Genomic DNA, 20,275 nt, shown 5'->3' on the forward strand with positions numbered 1-20,275 from the left:
CTGAGATTAAAATCTCCCCCCTTTTGTGGTGTTAAAATATTTTCTTTAATGGGACGCTTAGGTGGCTCAGCAGATTGAGGGTCTGACTCTTGATCTCTGATCTCGGCTCAGGTCATGATCCCAGGGTCGTGGGATCAAGCCCCATGTTGGGTTCCACACTGGAGCATGGAGCCTGCTTAAGATTCTCTCTCTCTCTCTCTCTCTCTCTCTCTCTCTCTCTCTCCCTCTCCCTCTCCCTCTCTCTCCCCCCCCACCTCTCTCCCCTGCTCAAGCTAGTTCTCTCTCCAAAATAAATAATTAAATAGTTAAAGTATTTTTCTTTATGAAAAGATGGTGATTATAAATGGCAACTTGGGTTTTAAAAAAATGAATTCAGTCTATTTCTTTTTTTTAAAGTAGGCTCCACACCCAACATGGGGCGCAAACTCATGACCCCAGGATTGAAGAGTCACGTGCTCTACCGACTCAGCCAGCCAGGCTCCCCTAGTCTATTTATTTCTGTTCCTCATTATTACCCTGGTTAGTTTAATTTTTTTTAATTGAAATATAATATACATACATTCCCATTAGTTTTAATAGCCCTATATTTATGATTGCTTTCTAACTTGGCAAAACGAAAAGTTGGGCAACTCTACGTAAGTCTGTCAAATTATTTTCTAAAGAAAATTTACTGGTCCATAAAATTGGATTGAGTTCAATATCCCTCCTGTTTGCAGAAAAGGAAATGAGGGTCTAAGGAAGTTAAATGTTAAAATGTTATGCATACATTGAAGGTCACCTAGCTAGTTAACAGCAGATTCAAGACTACAGCCATGGTTTTTGCCTCCCAGAGCCCAGAGGGCCTGCAGCCGACCCAGCTTCACAGGTGTTCAAAATTAGTACAAAGTATAAAATTTGATCCTAAAACCACTCACAGTGAAGAACTGAGATGGACATGAGTTTTACGCGTTTCATTAGATTACACGTTAAGTTCTACTGGGCTTTGCCACAATGATCACTTACAATCACAACAAATAATCTTCCCACGGCATGAATTATGCATTTTTGTGATTTTCATCTGATCAAAACTCAATAGGACAATGTGAGGTTTTATAAATATACACAAATAAATATGCACTTATGTCATCAGCTCCACCTGTAAGCTACTTAACTCATTTTCTTCTTTATCAGTCACAACAGAGTAGCCGCCATTTTCCCCTTACAGTTCACAACACACAGTTCCAATGTAATCAGGCTGCATCTAGGACAAGATGGACCAGTTTACTCAGCCTCACACTGAGTCATGTAAATATCAGAAGATGACACATGTTACCAACACAAACATAAGAGCCTTTAAAACCAGCCCCAGAGCTAGGAAAACCTTCAAAACTGCAATGCAAAAAAAAATTTTTTAATGCATTTATCTTGATTTCTCATTATTATTCTAATTAATTTTATAGCCCCTGTATTTATGGGTTTCTAATTCCTGCTGTTAACTGAAGTTACCGTTTAGCATGCAGGCTCACATTCTTATTATTTTCCTCATAATAATTTTGAACTAGAGGCCATAAACACAGCCTCATTGTTTTAAAGAGAACAAAATAAAACAAAAGCCCTTACCTGTAAAGTAAGGCAGGTGTCCAGGAAAATTAAAGTCATATCTTACTTGGATCCCTGGACTATTTTTTTTTTTTAAACTTCGAAATAATCTTAGACTTCAGCCAGGTCACAAAAATAGTACATATCTGGGGGTGACTGGCTGGCTTAGTAAGTCAACAGAGTATGCAACTCAATCTCAGGGTTGTGAGTTCAAGCACCACATTGGGCATGGAGACTACTTAAAAGAAAAAGTACATCTCTGTATAACCGTCCTTTCCCTAATGTTAACATCATACACGACCATGGTATAATGATCGCAACTAAGAAATTAACATTAGTATAATACTATTAACTGAACTACACATTTCACTAGAATTTCACCAGCGTTCCCACTGATGTCCTTTTTCTGACTCAGGGTCTAGTCTAGGATTCTCACATTGCACTTAGTTGTCCTATCTCCTTGGTCTATTCTGTGACCAATCTTCAGCCTTGCTTTGTCTTTCATGACCTTGACACTATTGAAGAATACGGATTAATTATTTTGCAGACTGTCCCTCAAGTGGGTTCGTGTGATGCCTTCTGCTGAATGGAATGAGGTTAGGCATTTTTGACAGAATATCACACAATGTACTTTTTCGGTACATCATACGAGGAGGACACAATACATCTTATTACTGGTGATTTAAACTTGATTATTTGGTTAAGATGGTGCCCTTGGCTTCAAACTGCTCATATTCTATCATTCTACGTTCTTTATTAGCAGAGATGACAACCAAAATAGTAGCACACTTACACGGGGTGGGAACAGAGAGAAAGGCCTTCCTGACCTTCCACACGGAGCTGCCAGCAAATGGGCTTATGGAGGGCTGGAGCTCTGAACAGACGCTCCAGAGGATGGTACACAGGACATTAATGCTCTGGCAAAGGGGTCTGAGGCAATACCTCCAAGTTGCCATCAAGCAGGAGACCTTGGCCAGCCCAAGGCCAAGGCGGGCAGGCTTTCTTCCCAGGGGAATAAGGGCTGATGAGCAAGTGTTTGTGTGTTTCTGGATTTCTGCTCTTCTTTTCTTTCATCCTCTACTTTTGTTTTCTTTCTTTCTTTTTAAAAATTTTTAATGTTTGTTTTATTTTTGAGAGAGAGAGAGAGACAGAGCGCAAGCAAGGAAGGGGCAGAGAGAGAAGGAGACACAGAATCCGAAGCAGGCTCCAGGCTCCGAGCTGTCAGCACAGAGCCCAAGGTGAGGCTCGAACTCACAAACCATGAGATCATGATCTGAGCTGAAGTCGGACGCTTAACCGACTGAGCCACCCAGGCGCCCCACTTTGGTTTTCTTTGACTAAGACTTCTACACTTACCTCATCTCTGATTTTAATGAAATCCCAATAAGAATATTTATCTACTGCTCTGGTGGTTAATTACTTCAAGTGAATTTCCATAAGCTGACATGAATAGCAGCACCCCTGCTGGCCATCTTGGCATCATCCACCTGTCCCCTGGAGGCAGATGGCAGTGCACCTACAGTCTAGTACAAATCCACATCACTTAATCCTGGAGACTCCACAGGATCTAAGGTTCGTTCATTTTCTTTCTTTCTTTCTTTCTTTCTTTCTTTCTTTCTTTCTTTCTTCCTGTCTTTCTGTCTTTCTTGTTTTTAATTGAGATATAATCCACATACCACAAAATTCACCCTTTTCACAAGTGCACAATTCAGTAGTGTTTAGTATATTTACAGTATTATCCCACCATCACCACTATCTAATTCCAGAATCTCTTCATCACCCCAAAAAGAAATCTTGTACCCACTGGCACTCCCCATACCCCTCTGTCCCCAGCCCCTGGCAACCCCCTAATCTACTTTCTATCTCTATGGATTTGCCTATTTGAACCAAGGCAGTTTTGATCCCAAATAATAATAACCAAGATGATCTCAATCCAGTTAACCTAAGAGATGCACACATACACCCATAAACTTTGATTCTGGCAACACCACACCTTCCCTTTTGATACTTTAGACTCCCTATGCTACCCCATTCCCCCAACTGTGTCTCAGAGGTGACATATGCATTTGTCTTTCTCGGGGTAGAACGTTTCATCCTCCATCAGAAACCACGTGTGTTCTATCAGTGTCCTGCAGTGGTGAGGTAATGTTTAGGTAAATTTATCTCTGCTAAGGTGCTAAGAAGTACCAGATTTACATTTTAGCAGAGAACTTTTGCTGTCTAAGGCTCAGCCAGGATGGCCATATGACCCAGCTTGTTTAGAACTGTTCCAGGTGAGGGGAGCCTGGGTGGCTCAGTCGTTTGGCGTCCAACTTCGGCTCAGGTCGTGATCTCACGGTTTGTGAGTTCGAGCCCCGCGTCAGGCTCTGTGCTGACAGCTCAGAGCCTGGAGCCTGCTTCGGATTCTGTGTCTCCCTCTCTCTCTGCCCAGCCCCTGCTTGTGCTCTGTCTCTCTCTCTCTCTCTCACTCAAGAATAAATAAAACACTAAAAACAACAAAAAAACCCAAAAACTTCCGGTTGATACCTGTTGCCCTGGCTTAATTATTAATAGCATCTCCTTTTCTTCTCAACAGCGTCCTAGTTTGTTTGTTTAATTATATGGTCCCCCAACCACAACCAACATAAATGTCTAATCATGGTAATTATAGGCAATTTGGCAGGCTAACAGAGAAAATACATTTAGGTAAATGAAGTTTCGGTGTTCCTCCAATCACACCCCAGCTCTGCATTCCCATAAAGAAGTTTAAATTCACCAACCTGTAGGAATCAGGGTTTCATCTACAGGCAAAAAGGCATCAGCTTCTATAGTGACTTCATGGTCATAGATGTTTGGGGAACCCTGGGAAGGAAAGGTAGAGAAAGAAAAGAAGATTTAATGCTTAGTCTTATTTTACTTTTTTTTAAAGACAGAGAGAGAGTGAGAGTGTGTTCGCAAGCAGGGGATGGGCAGAGAGAAAGCGAGAGACAATCCTAAACAGACTCCATGCTCAGAGCAGAAGGAGGCCAACGTGGGGCTCAATCCCATGACCCCGGGATCATGACCTGAGCCGAAATCAAGTGTCAGACACTCAACCAACTGAGCCACCCAGGCGTGCCTATATTTTTTGCTTTTTAACTTCTCTTGCAGAAATGTTTGCAGGCATTGACAAGAATTTTAGAAATCCCATTTGACCTATGGTGATCATTAATACGTTCATTTAAGCATCGGCAGATAGGTCCTCAACAGAGCAATGGATACATTTGAAAGAAGTTTTCAAGCGTGACCCCAGCATGCATCTTCTTTTCTAAATGGAATTATGAACGTGAAAAGTCAGAGAGACATCACTGGTTTGAAAGACTTTTGGACTTTGGCTTATTAGCAGAGGGGTTTCTCCCACTCTCCTCACACATGACAGGCAAATAGAAGAGCAAGAGCTGTTGGCCTGGGACACACAAGTACTGGATGGCCTGGTATCACCTCCAGGCTTGCTAGAGGTGGGGTATCTGTCACCCTTCTCTGGCCCAGCTCCCACCCGGAGGACCCATCCTCTACCACATGACAGAAGCCTGGGAGTCAGAACTGGAGTTCCTGCTTTTGAGAGCTTGCCCATCTCTTCCATTAAAGATGCAGCTTGCCCTTGGGGCGCCTGGGTGGCTCAGTCAGTTAAGTGCCCGACTTGGGCTCAGGTGATCTCACGGTTCGTGGGTTCGAGCCCCGTGTCGGGTTCTGCACTGACAGCTCAGAGCCTGCAGCCTGCTTCAGATGCTGTGTCCCCCTCTCTCTCTGCCCCTCCCCTGCTCTCACTCTGTCTCTTTCAAAAATAAATAAATGTTAAAAAAAAAAATTTTTTTTAAAAAGATGCAGCTTGCCCTCCCCAGTGGGGTCAAAGATAGAGGGTCAGTAGTCAGAAGGCCTGTGGTCTATCTCCAGCTGTATTGAATGGCCCCAGGTAGAATCTCTCTCTCTCTTTTTCTTTCTTTCATCCTTCCTTCCTTTTCCTTCTTTCTTTACAGAGCACAAGCAAGGGAGGAACAGAGAGGGAGAGAGAGAGAGAATCTCAAGCAGACTCCACACTGTCAGCATAGAGCTCAGTGTGGGGCTCAAACTTACAAACTGTGAGATCCTGACCTGTGCCAGAGTCAAGAGCCAGATGCTTAACCGACTGAGCCACCCAGGTGCTCCTAGAATCGCTTTTCCTTCAGGGTAAAACTGGGCCAGTAATGCCTCCACCTTTTCCAGGATTCTTGTGAAGAAGTTTAGTAAAGCCATGTTGTGCTCCTTGCAAATTGGAAAATACACGTATATGTTTCTGCTAAAAAGGATTATATTCTAATAGGAGTAAATTTTCAAGCTTCATAGCAGAAGATGTGGAAGGAGAACTAAGAGAGGGCTTTTGCTAAGTGAACGCTCAAAAATAAGCTAACCTAGTGGCTCCCAACTGGGATGATTTTGCCATAGGGCAAAATCTGACGATGTCTGGAGACAGTTTTGATTGTCATAATTGGGGGTGGTAATGCTCCTGGCATCTAGTGGGAAGAGGCCAGCAATTCTGCTAAACACCCTACAATGCCCATCCCTGCAACAAAGAAATTATCTGACCCAACGTGTCCACATGCTCAGGTTGAGAAACCTCGAGCTAGCTAAGTCACACTGAAAGCCCTGCTGGGTTCCTGAGAAGCAAGCAGAGGGAGGCGGAGCCCTGGGGGTTAACTGAAACGATCCTCTAATCAGAAAGACTCAGGCCTCCACAATCAAATGGAGTCGTCCTGAGGAGAAATGCCAGGATCTTAGAGACCATAAGAATCGATGTCTAAACAGGCCAGAAATTGCTTTAATTGCACTCCGAGGAGGCTCTGGTTCTGAAGAACTGCCGTGGTCTTGTGTTCTCCCGGTGGGTACAGACGGGCAGGGGTAGGAGTGGACCGTGGGGGGAGACAAGGCCAGGCCTCTGCCCACAGTCTCTTCCTTAGCCACTTGTTTGGTCCTGTTCTGACCTGAGAAGGCGGGTCCAGAATGGGAAGGGTCTGCACCACCACCTAGAGCAGCTCTGGACTAGAGGGGTCCCTCTCTTGCCCGGCTCCCCCTGCCGCCATCCCCTCACGCCTCGGTGGTACCGCCAGCACCGAAGAGGCCTCGGGGTCTGAGGGGAGCGGAGATGAGGGAAGAGAACTGGGGACTGTTTCCTTGGTTCTATCTGCTCAGTGCTCCAGCGGAGGCTGAGGAATATTCCATTGTACGAATGTATCACAATCCGTTTATCCCTTCTCCTGTTGACAGACTTTTGCTTGTTTCCAGCTTTTTATTATGATGAATAATGCTGCTTAGGACTTTCCTTCTCTTTGTGTTTTTTAGCATTAGGGCAGGAAGCAAATGATTCCATCACATACCAAAATAAATTGCTAAGTCTAAGAGGCTAGGAAGAAGCCTGGTGGGGGTGGGGGTGGGGGAGAAGGAAAGGAACATTTATTAGACAGCCACTCTCTTAACGGGCACTGGGTCACAAAGCGGCACCTACATTCCTTTATTAAAGGGAAGCATGCTTCATTTTATGATTCTTCTGACCTGGAATAATGCAATGACCCACTTCAGTGGAATATTACTGCTGGATTCATTTCCTTTCCAGGCTGATGAAAACCTGGCAAGAAATGCTGATCCACCAACAGATCCTGAGGCCCATCTTTGGGTTCAGTGTTGTTTTGGTTAACTTTGCTCAGCTGCTGCTAGCTCAGAACATTAACCATTTATAGAGCTCATTATGGCCTGCAGGGTTTTCTTTTTTTTTTCGTGCATTACCACTACCACTGCCTTAATTCAGCTGTCATCACCTTTAGCAGGATATCCTGGACACTATCATGCCACCCAAAAGCCATAGCAGCTCCTTTACGGACGCCCTCCTTTTTCTTTGGCAGAACCCTGCCTTGTTGATTCATCCTATGGTAGGCTGTATACTCAGGGAAAGGGCTCCCTCCCCAATCCCACCGGGTGAATATTGATTGGCCTAAGCCAATCATGGTGGCCTAATTCCCTTGCTGGTGATTAGGTTAGGCAGGACATGGGACACACTTCTGGCCCATGAAATGTGAAGGAAAGTCTGCTGGGAAGCTTCTGGGGGAAGTTTTTTGTCTATTCTTTAAAATGGAACATTAGAGATATGAAGAAAGGAATAGGTCCTTTTTTGTCTCTGGTTGTGACTATACGTAGAGGTGATTCCTGGGGCTATGGCAGCCATCTTGTGACCATAAAAGGATAAGCCTGAAGGCAAAAGCCAAAAACACTGAAGGAACAGAGTGGAAAGGCGGAAGGTCCTTGCTGACATACCTACCCAGTCATACTGGAACCACCACTATTCTCATCTCAAATTCCCCGAGGCTGCTTTCATACCTCTTTGGGTAAAGTTTCAATTAAAAAAAAAACAAAAACCAACAAAACAAAACAAAACAAAAAACATGTTTGCCCAGTTTTGGGTTAGATAAGGAAGGAACAACAACAACAAAAGCCCAACCAACCTGCAACCTATATACCTTTTCCCCTCTTCGAGAACCAGTTCTCTCCTCCCTCCAGGTCTCCAACACTCAAACTTAGAAGTGATGAGTCAAGATTTGGCCCCAAGTAGCACAAACATACTGCTTATTAAATAACAAACAAAACAAAAAGAAAATATATAAGATGAGCTGACCACTTTAAATGATCAAGTTTTGAGCTATTTCCCTGGGGACAGTTTAAGACATACAGTAGTGCTGGGGTGCCTGGGTGGCTCTGTCCATTGAGCGTCTGACTTCGGCTCAGGTCATGATCTCACGGTTCATGGGTTCTAGCTGACAGCTCCGAACCTGGAGCCTGCTTTAGATTTTGTGTGTGTCTCTCTCTCTGTTCCTTCCCCACTTGTGCTCTCTCTCTCTCTCTCTCTCTCTCTCTCTCTCTCTCTCTCTCTCAAAAATAAATAAAAAAATGCTTTCCTGGGTAGGGTAAGAGATGATTTGAAGATGCAGAAGCCCTTTGACTCCAGGCCTCGTAAACAGCTACCCACTCTTGTGATGCTCCCCAAAAGGCTGATGGCTCCCTCCTATCCTCAACCCTGAAGTCAGTGGCTATGGGTTCGAGCTGCACTAAGACAGTATACAGAAGGGGGCTAACACTGAACACCCTTTTGGGTGGGGTCTGTGATCTCTGAGAGTCCTCCTGCCAAGTAAATGGAAAGAGTTTTAGTGAATATTACATTCCCATTTTGTCTCCTTGATTGGAATACATTGGCAGGTGTAATATTTCATGCATAATTTCTTTCCTATCTCTGAATCTCTTTCTTTAGGCCACCTCCCACCCATTACAGAATAGGATGTTCTCAGTATACAAAAATGTGGAAAACAGTAAAAAATCACCATGATCTACTACCTATACAAACCCACTAATATTTTATTCTATTTCTGCCAGGTTCCTTTTGAGCTTATTATAAAAACTTGGGTGTATAAGGGGCGCCTGGGTGGCTCGGTTGGTTAAGAGTCTGACTCCTGATCTCAGCTCAGGTCTTAATCTCAGGGTCATGAGTTCAAGCCTCAAATTGGCCTATTTAAAAAAAAAAAATTAGGGTCTTTATGCACATTATTACAGAGGCGCATGGCTGGGCAGCTTTGGTTTTTGGTTTGTTTTTAAGATCTCAAGGAGCATGGCAGAAGTTTCTGAGGGTAAGGGATAGACAAGTTTATAATCCTCTTTATTTTTCAAGGGAGAACTTTGGAAATTACATAAGAACCAATTAATTCGTGCTATTTGAAAAGATCCTGGAAAAAAAAAAATCAGCACATCGTGCTATTTGAAAAGATCCTAGAAAAAAAAATCAGCACATTGTCAGCAGACTCCTAAAAGAGTGTAAAAATGCTAGATATTACTAGTTGGCTGTGAACATCATCTTGTGGTAGGAAATCATGCCAAAGTGATTCAAGTAGAGTAGACAACAATGAGTTTTTCAGATGAAGAGGAAGCAATAGATATAGTCTACAGAGTTTAGCTAAACTTTTCCCTCTGCCTCATGTAACAGTCTCCTCAACAAACTAAAATACTACCATTAGTTGGGAATAAGGTAGTGTAGAGGGGATTACCTAAGAGGGGTGAGAGTGTCTCTATACCCCTCTTAGGGTGGGAAGTACAGCAGAAACATACAAATGTTGGTGGCATACCTAAAGGGGCTGAGCCAGGCACATTTTTAAAGTCCCAAGGGTGGAAAGTGGAACTTAACTGGAAGTAATTTTTGGGGAGTAGGAGTGGAATGAGGAAGCAAATGTAAACTCATGTTACAGTTAGAAGAGAGGGAGTTCTTGAAATAGCTGGGTACTTGTCTGAACCTGTGGGAAAGAGAGAGTTCTCTTAGTAACACAATGTACTCATTCCATCTTTCTCTGTAACTTCCATTTATTGAGCACCTACTACGAGTCAGCTGTTTTGCTAGGCATTTTTCCTCATCACCAGGTGACTCCATTGCCAGGCTAAGTCCATTCTGGGTGGGTCTATCCAGCTACTCCCCAGGTCATTCCACAAAGCATGTGGCAGGAGAGGAGAGGTAAGTCACATTTTATACTAAGCAGGAGAGCAGAGGTAAGTTCTCTTACCTGGCCTGCCAGGTTGAAATAAGAATGGTTGGTCAGATTGACCGGTGTGGTCTGACTGGCCTGAGCTCGGTAGTTGACCATAAGCTCCCCACCATCCAGTGTGTATGTCACCCAGACTTTCAACTCTCCAGGGTAACCTTCCTCACCATCTGGACTGATCCTCGAGAACTGGACACCATTTGACAGCACCTGAGGGGTCCAGACGACCTAGAAAAAAGTGTTTTCAAAGCTGTTAAGTCATTGCAATCTCCAGCTAAACACCACATTTCAATATTTAAAGATAGTGATTCTAGGAAGAGAAATGGTTATATGATCTTTAAGATGTTGGAATAATAGCTTGGATTCTATTCTATTTTATTTTATTTTATTTTATTTATTTATTTAGCTTGGATTTTAGTTGTTCTAAAATTTTGTTTTATACAGAAAAGTAGATTTTGAGAGAAAAAAATTTTTCTTTCTCTTTACCTACTCCCCTTCCCCATTCTCTTCCTCCTTAAATTGATATGTATGTGCCTATATTTTCTTCTTCCCCTTCTTTAAAAGGTTTTTTTTTTAATTTTTTTTTTAACGTTTATTTATTTTTGAGACAGAGAGAGACAGAGCATGAACGGGGGAGGGTCAGAGAGAGGGAGACACAGAATCTGAAACAGGCTCCAGGCTCCGAGCTGTCAGCACAGAGCCCGACGCGGGGCTCAAACTCACAGACTGCAAGATCATGACCTGAGCCGAAGTCGGACACTTAACCGACTGAGCCACCCAGGCGCCCCTAAAAGGTTATTTTTTTATCTTGGTGACCCATTCTGATAAATGTCATATAGCAATATCTGCTAATAGTATTAAAAAATGACCTAAATAAGTCAGCTCCTCTGTCCCAGGGAAGTACTGTTTATGAATATTTATTAAAAAAAAAAAGGGGGGTGCACCTGGGTGGCTCAGTTGGGTAAGTGTCCAACTTCAGCTCAGGTCATGATCCCACAGTTTGGGTTTGAGCCCCATGTTGGGCTCTGTGCTGACAGCTCGGAGCCTGGGGCCTGCTTTGGATTCTGTGTCTCCCTCTCTCTCTGCCCCTCCCTTGCTCACTCTCTGTCTCTCTTTCTCTCAAAAAATAAACATTTAAAAAAGAAAAAAGAAAAAAAATTTATATAAAAAAAAATGCTCCAAGATTCTCTATATCCCCTGGGCAGAGTTCCAAACAAATAAGAAGGTACTTGTTCTGTTAGAAAGAGTCTTACCCACAAGTCAGGAGTCCTGATTTGGGAACAAGGTTTGTTCCTAGCTCACTGTGTGATGGTGGGCAACCATTCCTGCCACAGAGGGTTTGAAAAAAGATCTTGAAGTTTTTTTCTCATTCTACAAAATATGGTTCTAAGGGTGACAAGAAAAATATGAAGAAGGGGCACCTGGGTGGCTCAGTCAGTTAAGCGTCCAACTTCTGCTCAGGTCACAATCTCACGGCTCATGGGTTCGAGCCCCGCATCAGGCTCCGTGCTGATGGTTCAGAGCCTGGAGCCTGCTTCAGATTCTGTGTCTCCCTCTCTCTCTGCCCCTCCCCTGCTTGCGCTCTCTCTCTCTCTCTCTCAAAAATAAATAAACATTAAAAAAAAAAGAAAAATATGAAGAAAAGTTTTCCAGGAGTTTTTTGCTTTCGGAAATAGGAATCTGGCATTGACACAGTGATTCCCCTCTCCCTTGCCCTAGAGGCCTCAATATTACCTTTATGGAGGAGGGACAACCAGGATTTACTGAGTGCCCATGATGGGCCAAGACATTTTGCTAGAAACTTCACAGACACTATCTTATCTGTCTCAGAGCTGACTTAGGGTAGGCACCATGATCCTCACTTAGACTGAGAGAGCTGGGACTCAGAATACACTGCTTTCCCTAGCTTCTTTCGGCTAGGAAGACAGTGGATTTGAACTAAGTGGTCTGATCCTGAGCTTATTTCCTTATTCTCTATTATCCGAGGACACAGTGTGCAGAGACCCCAGTCCCTTCATGGAGCCCTGGGTCACTAGCCAAAAGGCCTTTTGCTGACGTGAGATCTCCCTTTGTTCGGTGCTCACCAGCCACTGGTGCTTACACAAATCATTTTGTTTTGTTTTAAATTTTATTTACTTAGAGAGAGAGAGAGAGAGAGAGAGGGAATTCCAAGCAGGCTCCTGAACTCATGAATCACGAGATCACGACCTGAGCTGAAACCCAGAGTCGGACGCTCAACTGACTGAGCCACCCAGGCGCCCCTACATAAAGCATTGTGTAAGGTGAGGATTTGGTTGAATCAAATGAAATGACTGTCTTTGTAGGTCAAAACAGTTGAACACTGGCAATTTCAAATGGCTCCAACTGATACTATGACCCCATTTTACAGATGAGCAAATTGAGTTCAGTGGCGTTACCTTGTCCACTCCTACCTCCCACATTCCAGGAGAGTTGAGTAGAATCCTTTCATACTTCATGTCCATTGTTTAGAGGGGGGATAAAAAAACCACCTTGTTTAAAGTCATACATGTCATTAGTGACATGACTAGGATTCTAACTCAGGCTTGGCAGTCTACCCCGTTCCACATCTTCATTTCAATGTTTTGTTTGAATCTCCTTTTTTCAACAGAAGAGTTGAGGCCAAACACTGTCATTCCAAATAGACCTGAAAGATAACAATTCCTGAGGGCCACAGGAATGGCTCTGCCCACCCCCTCCTGGTGTGGCCGGCATTGCTCACTGCCGTTGAGTGAGCCCACATTTACCAGGAAGGGGAGTCCAGCAGGAGTGGAGGTCTCTGCCTTCACCTACGGTGAAAGCAGCTGGGATCTGAAACAAATTCACTGACCTTAGTAAAAAATTAATTTTACACCCTAGTTATCTCCCAGAAATGTTGAACTTTCAAGACACTTAAAACATAAAGCTGGTTATATGCATGATTCAAAAAAGAAAAAAGAATCCCCCAAATGGAAAATTGTAGGAATAAAATATTTGAAATAAAATGTTCTTAATTTGCTACCTAGTTTTTGTCCTTCAGAGAAAGAACGCAGTGGAAAGTTTTTTTCGTGGAAACTAGTATTATCAGATGAGTATGATTCTGTGGAAAATAAAATTCCTATTCATGGGAGAATATCCCAGAGCCTGAGGTTTCCACATTTCCTGAAAACTTCCATGTTTGCATATTTAGGCCTACTTATATACCATTTCTAATCCTGTTAGGTTATTCAAATTTCATCTTTTTTTAAAAAAAATGTTTATTTTTTGAAAGAGAGAGAGCGAGCATGAGTGGGAGAGGGGCAGAGAGAGAGGAGGACAGAGGATCCGAAGCAGGCTCTGCACTGACAGCAAGGAGCCCTATGTGGGGCTTGAACATATGAACCATGACCTGAGCCAAGTTGGACACTCGACTGACTGAGCCACCCAGGCACCCGTCAAATTTCACCTTTAAAAAAAGTGTTGGGGCACCGGAGTGGCTCAGTCAGTTAAGCGTCCGACTTCAGCTCAGGTCATGATCTCGTGGTTTGTGAGTTCGAGCCCCGTGTTGGGCTCTGTGCTGACAGCTCAGAGCCTGGAGCCTGCTTCAGATTCTGTGTCTCTCCATCTCTCAGCCCCTCCCCTGCTCATGCTCTGTGTGTCTGTCTCTTAATAATAAATAAACGTTAAAAAAAATTTAAAAATAAGTAAAAAATTTAAAAAATGTGTTGAAATAAGTACAAGAAGACTTACCTATAAGCCAACAACTATTCAGTAATTGCTGAGATGAACTACAACTTGAAACAAAGCTCCCCTCATACTGTTCATGTTACTGTATGAAAGCTTACAGCTCAAAGGCTTTCAGTATCTCCACGATAACACTCCAAGTCTTTCCCTACCTCTGTCTGGGCTTCGGCATCAACACAGCCATTATCTCCAGTATCTACTTACCAAACGAAATGATATTCTTTCTTCAAGGGTGATTCAAATCCTGCCTCCCCAGTTACTATGTGTTTGTCCACACCCAGATCCGTTAGCGCACCACTGGCATCCATATTATGGGGCTTGTTGCCTATAACAGCTATTCATGTAAGGGTCTGGCTCCCTCACTCTACTGGAGTCTCAGGAACGCCCACCATATTATGTTCCCCACTTCACCGAAGGGGCTCAGTAGGCCCAGTGCACTGAAGGATATGTATACTCACTATCTTGCTATGTTCTCATGGGACACACATGTTAAACAACCCCACAGAAAATACTACAGTGAAATAGAAGGGACAGGAACAAGCTAGAACAGGTGCTGTTCTGAGGCTCCTCTGAAGATCCCTGTTAGAACAGAGCTGGGCCCAACTTCCTCTGGAGGAAGCTCCATATGCCTTGTACCTGGCACATTCCGGAGACCCTCTGCCCTAGTATTGCAGGACAGAGGCTCTCTCTTGCCTTCATGCCTTCCTGGTGTGAGTGGTTCAATCATGGAGGAAAGGGGAACAGATGATGCAATGTGGTTCTGGGCCACAAACAGGAAATTGGTGAAACAGGGGAAAGACAGTAGCCAACTTCCTTCAGTGGGACAGGTGGCAGTAAGAGGCAGAAAAGGAGAAACTGTGACCTTTAACTGCCGTACACGTTCCTGTGTTTTCTGGCTCTTCCCTGGGAAATAAACTGGGTGGTATAATTTAAAGGAGAGTTAGCTACCAAAATTACCTCCCTGAAATTAGACTAGTTAGAGAGTCACTGGGGGGTAATCCGCAGACTCCCACACAGCTAGGAAGCAGGCCAGGCATTTCTACCTCAGGCATTTCTACCTGAGAAACACCTCAGGCCAGGTGTTTGACCAATTTGCTTTCCCAGCCTTATTTTTCCAGGGGTTCACTTAGGGAATAAGACTCTTAGTGTGGAAAGAGGTAACTGGGGAGAATCTGAGGTAATTTTGAGGCATGAGGCACTTCGGTGGAAGGGTAGGCCTGGATGTGGCGCCACGCTGCCCAGGGAGGGGGTTGAGCGACAGTCTCAGGGGTGTGTGTTGGCCTGGGGGCACCTACAGCAGCTGTGGAGGACACCAGCGGGTTTGGTCTGGAAATGAGGGCTTCGGGTCAGGCAGCCCAACTCAGGAGTTATATTGCCTTTCATAGCCTCAGATTTCTCATTTGGTGAGAATACAGGGTTCTAGAAAGCATGGGAGAGAATAGGTGCAAAATGTCTTGTACAGTAAGTGGTAGGTATTATGTTTAAGCCACTTTTCTGTTGTGCCTAACTAACGTCAACTGGACTTCCTGATCCAGACGCTGTGAGAAAGTCATTCTCTCTCTTTCCCAGGTCAAGGGCTGCCGCCCTTTCACTCGGGGACCCCTGCCTGTTACAGTCAGATGAGCTACAGAAGGACGGGTCCTGGAACAGGGCCAGTGCCTTGACTGCCCTCAATCACTGGACCAGCCTCTTTCCCGTATCACCCATTTGCCGTAGGGCCGAGGGTCGAGCCTGGCAAATAGAAGGTATGTTTGAAGGGGCTTGTGAAGTTGCCAGGTGAGGACTGCGTCCATGCCCCTGACTCACCTTATCAAAGCCCCTGACTCCTCCATGCAGACTGTTGGGCCCATTGTTAACGGCCAGCTTATACTCCTTCCCGTCCACCGTGAATGTTCCTTTGGCAATTCGGTTGGCCACCCTGCCAACCACTGCTCCAAAGTAGGGCTGCTTTTGGAGGTACCCTGCAGGGACATGGGATGAAAGTGTTTTTTAAAACTTCAAACCAAAGGTGAGGCTCACGGTGCTGCCCACCACTCTATTCATTCTTTTTCTTTCTTTCTTTCTTTCTTTCTTTCTTTCTTTCTTTCTTTCTTTCTTTCTTTCTTTCTTTCTCTTTCTCTCTTTCTTTCTTTCTCTTTCTTTTCTTTCCTTCCTTCCTTCCTTCCTTCCTTCCTTCCTTCCTTCCTTCCAAGAGCACACAAGTAAGCAAGGGGCAGACAGAAAAAGAGAATCCCAGGAGAGGCAGAGAGAGAGAAGTAGGGCTTGATCCAAGCAGGGCTCATGCTCACCCGATGTGGGACTTGAACTCATGAACCGTGAGATCACGACCTGAGCAGAGGTCAGATGCTTAACGACTGAGCCACCCAGGTACTCCCCCCACCCCTCACTTTCTTCTGAGAGAACCTGAAAGTAGTAATAATTTTGGCATATCCAAGCCCTCAGGGAAACACAGAAAAATGGCTGGCTTTACACACAAACTGTCCCCTTCCAAAAGTAATGCATGCTCCTTACAAACATTTTGAAAGAACTTTATAAAGCACAAAGAAATTTAAAAAATTTTTTTAAATGTTTATTCATTTATTTTGAGAGAGAGAGAGACAGTGCAAGGAGGAGTGGGACAGAGAGAGATTATCTCAGGCTGGTTCCATGCTGCCAGCACAGAGCCCGATGCGAGGCCTGAACCCACAACCTGTGAGATCATGACCTGAGCTGAAGTCAAAAGTTAGACACTTGACCAACTGAGCCACCCAGGCACCCCAAAACACAAAGAAATTTAAATCATCCCAGTCTCATCACTAGAGAGTACTACTGTTAATATTCTTATGTATATATCTCCATCTTTTATGGATATATGTGCTTTTCTTCTTCTCTTTATAAAAATGGAGTCTTAGTATACATGCTGCTTTGTAATCTGCTCTTTTCTAGGCCAACTTTTTAAAAAAGTTTAAAGAAAGCAAAAAAACCTCCCATTTGTTTTTCACTCAGAATTCACCCTTGGAATTCTATCCCCCTTTCTTATGGTTCTTTGCATCCATCCCATCTGTGTTGATAGAAGAATATGCAATTCGAGCCTATGAACTATTTCTACCATGCCTGGAAGGGCTCTCAGGATATAGACTCTTAAGCATTCACCCAGGCTCCCGTTACTCAACTGGCTGGGCATGAGTGAAATATTAATCATTCTCTTCCAGGTCTTTCCTGGTTCACTCCCTTGCTAACCTGTAGGTCCTCAGAGTCCTATCCATGGACTATCATAACATCTCACACCACGTTCTTCCTAAGACTCAGCCACTTTCTAACTACTCTACATCTAACTCATTTCATCTTCAGGATACTTCTATGAGGTAGACACTATTATTACCCTCATTTTACAGATGTGGGAACTGAGGACAGAAAAGTTGAGAAACTTGCCCCAAACACACAGATCGTTATCAAAAGAACCTGGATTTGAACATAGTCTGGCTCCTAAGTTTTTGTTCTTAATATTTATTTACCTTTGAGAGAGAGAGAGACAGAGAGAGAGAGTGAGAGAAGAGCAGAGAGAGAGGGAGACACAGAATCCGAAGCAGGCTCCAGGCTCTGAGCTGCCAGCACAGAGCCTGACGCAGGGCTCGAACTCATGGACTCTGAGATCATGACCTGAGTCAAAAGTTGGGCGCTTAACCAGCTGAGTCACCCAGGCGCCCCAAGGCAGGGTTTTGTGTGTGTGTGTGTGTGTGTGTGTGTGTGTAACTAGACAAGATGATTCTAACCTTGCTGTGAAAAAGCAAAGGGCCAACATAGTTATACAATTTTGAAGAAAACAAGATGAGTGATTTGCCTTATAAGATCCTAAGACTCACTAAGTTAAGGCAGTGTGGTGCTGGCCCAGAAAGATGAACAGACCAATGGAACAAAAGAGACAACCCCAGACAGGTCCTGTACCTATGAAGACCGATTTGTGACAGAAGTGACACACAGATCCGTGGAGAAAGAATGAAACCAAGAGTCAGACTCTTAACCGACTGAGCCACCCAGGCGCCCTGTGGGTTCTTGTTCTTAAGCATCACCTTATTTGAAAAGCACAAGGCTTTCTGGTGAATTGAGCTTACTACCATCTCTTAGAATAGGCCAGACTGACCTCTCTACCTGCTTCCCCCTCCCTCCCCTCCCTCCTCTCTTTCTGAAGCTACAGCTTTAAAACTCCTTATACCAGGTAACCAAAAGGAGTTCCAAAGGGCCAAACAACCTTCTTTGGTTTTGCTTCATCTACTTTTGTTTTATTTTTATTTTTTAAAGATTTTATTTTTAAGTAATCTCTACACCTAACAGGGGTCTTGAACTTACAACCCCGAGATCAAGAGTCACACGCTTTATCAGCTGAGCCAACCAGGAGCCTCTTGTTTCATTTTTAGTAGACTTTATTTTTTAGATCAGTTTTAGGTTTACAGTAAAATTAAGCAGAAGGTACAGATTTCCCAGATACCCTCTATCCTAACACGTGCATAGCCTCTCCCATTATCAATACCACCCCCCCATCTGAGAGACACATTTCTTTAAAAAAAATTTTTTTTGGTAATGTTTATTTATTTTGGGGAGACAGAGACAGAGAATGAGCAGGGAAGGCACAGAGAGAGGCAGAGACACAGAATCCGAGGCAGGCTCCAGGCTCTGAGCTGTCAGCACAGAGCCCGACATGGGGCTTGAACCCACGAACCATAAGATCATGACCTGCTCAGTCAGTCGCTCAACTGACTGAGCAACCCAGGTGCCCCGAGACACATTTCTAATAACTGATGAACTCACATTGACATATCATTATCACCGAAAGTCCACAGTTCAACAGGAAGGTTCACTCTTGGTGCACATTCTGAGGGTTTGGACAAATGAATAATGATATGTATCCATCATTATAATATCATTTTTTTACTGCCCTAAAAATCTTCTCTGCTCTGCCTATTCATCCCTCCCATCCCCTCAGCCCCTGGCAACCACAGATCTTTTTACTGTCCCCATAAATGTGGCTTTTTCAGAATGTCATAGTCGGCATTGTATACTTTGTAGCCCTTTCCGATGGGCTTTCTTCACTGAGTAGTATGCATTTTAGGTTCCTCCCTGTCTTTTCATGGCTTGATGGCTCATTTCTTTTTAGCACTGAGTAATATTCCATTGCCTGGAGGAACCACAGTTCATCTGTCCTTTCCCCTACCAAAGGACAACTTGGTTGGTTGTTTTAGTAATTATGAACAAAGCTGTGAGAAACACCTGTGTGCAGGTTTTTGTGTGGACATAAGTTTTTAACTCCTTTGAGTAACTACCAAGAAGCATGACCACTTGATCATATGGTCAGAATATGTTTGGTTTTGTAAGAAGCAATCAAACTGTCTCCCAAAGTGGCGGCACCATCTTGCACTCCCGCCAGCAGTGAATGAGAGTTCCTGTTGCTCCGCTTCCTCATCAGCATTTGGTGATGTCAGTGTCCTGGATTTTGGCCATTCTGATAGGGCCTCACTATTGTTTTAATTTGTATTTCCTCGATGAGGTACAGTGTGGACCATTCATCTGCTTTTCAGGAGCTAAAACATGTGAAGAAAAGCCAAATTTTTGTTCAAAAATTATTTGGTTGTATCTACTTTTGATTCCTACTCTGATCCAATCAACAAATGTACACGGAGTCCCCACTCTGCCAGCCACATGCTCGGCACTGGAGACAGTGACAACTCCAACAGCAAAGCTGCTGGTTCCTGGGCTTGCAAGAATTCCCTCAGAAGAGACGGCTTTCTGGCAACAGTAAACAGCCCACGGAGAGAAGCAGTACTTGCCAGTCTTTGGTTTAGATGAAGAGTTTTTAACACCAGAAACCGCTGCTCTCAACTGTCTCTGAAAAATGCTTCGGAACAAATACGTGTTATTTGTTACAAAGATACTAGTATCTTCATAAGTTACTAAGCTTTCATATCAAATCAGAATTACAAGAAGTGACATTCCCCAAATTCTGCATAGGACATGACTAAAACGCTTGTTTTCAAATGCAGAAAATACTGTTTTCCATAAAAAAGGGAAGTTTCTAGGTCGAGCCATGAATGATGATTTTTTTTTTCAATTGCTGATGGGGGGTATAGGGTAGAGGAAAAGTCTGTCCCTTTTCTTGAGCAAAGGACTGGCCAGAGTATATTAATAAATCCTTAACCAGCGTTATGGACTTTTCCACTCCTCTAACGTCCCACGGACCCCAGCTATGCTATCCACCTCGTACCGCCCAAACTTCAGCCAGAGTGCCCTAAAAGCATGAAATGAAAGTACCTACTATTTCCAATCTAAGCTTCTACAACCTGTTTTCGGAGGAAAGCAAACATTACTTTAATTGACAAGAACTTTAATTGCCCCCAATATTAAAAAAAAATTTCTTTTAAATATTTATTTTTGAGAGAGAGAGA

At 43.8% G+C, this 20,275-nt stretch overlaps 1 protein-coding gene across 9 annotated transcripts in view; it reads right to left on the minus strand.

Moving 5' to 3' along the window:
* GALM (galactose mutarotase) overlaps positions 1–20,275 on the minus strand; it is a 115,084-nt gene that overhangs the window by 28,698 nt on the left and 66,111 nt on the right. For 8 of the 9 annotated variants that reach the window (XR_006960205.1, XM_047068655.1, XM_047068658.1 and 5 more), the window contains 3 exons: positions 15,666–15,820; positions 10,161–10,367; positions 4,338–4,419 (listed from right to left, as the gene is read on the minus strand). Coding sequence is in view for 8 of the 9 variants with exons in the window: in XM_047068655.1 (XP_046924611.1) it covers positions 4,338–4,419; positions 10,161–10,367; positions 15,666–15,820 (444 nt within the window). In the remaining variant the exon portion in view is untranslated. Of the gene's footprint in view, positions 1–4,337; positions 4,420–10,160; positions 10,368–15,665; positions 15,821–18,644; positions 20,214–20,275 lie in introns of those variants that run through there. The other variant, XM_047068656.1, reaches the window with a different exon arrangement.

This window comes from Lynx rufus, unplaced genomic scaffold (genome assembly GCF_022079265.1).
Source record: "Lynx rufus isolate CCGP_SWC_20201006 ecotype Redwood Valley unplaced genomic scaffold, mLynRuf1.p SCAF_8, whole genome shotgun sequence".
Classification (NCBI taxonomy): Eukaryota; Metazoa; Chordata; class Mammalia; order Carnivora; family Felidae; genus Lynx; species Lynx rufus.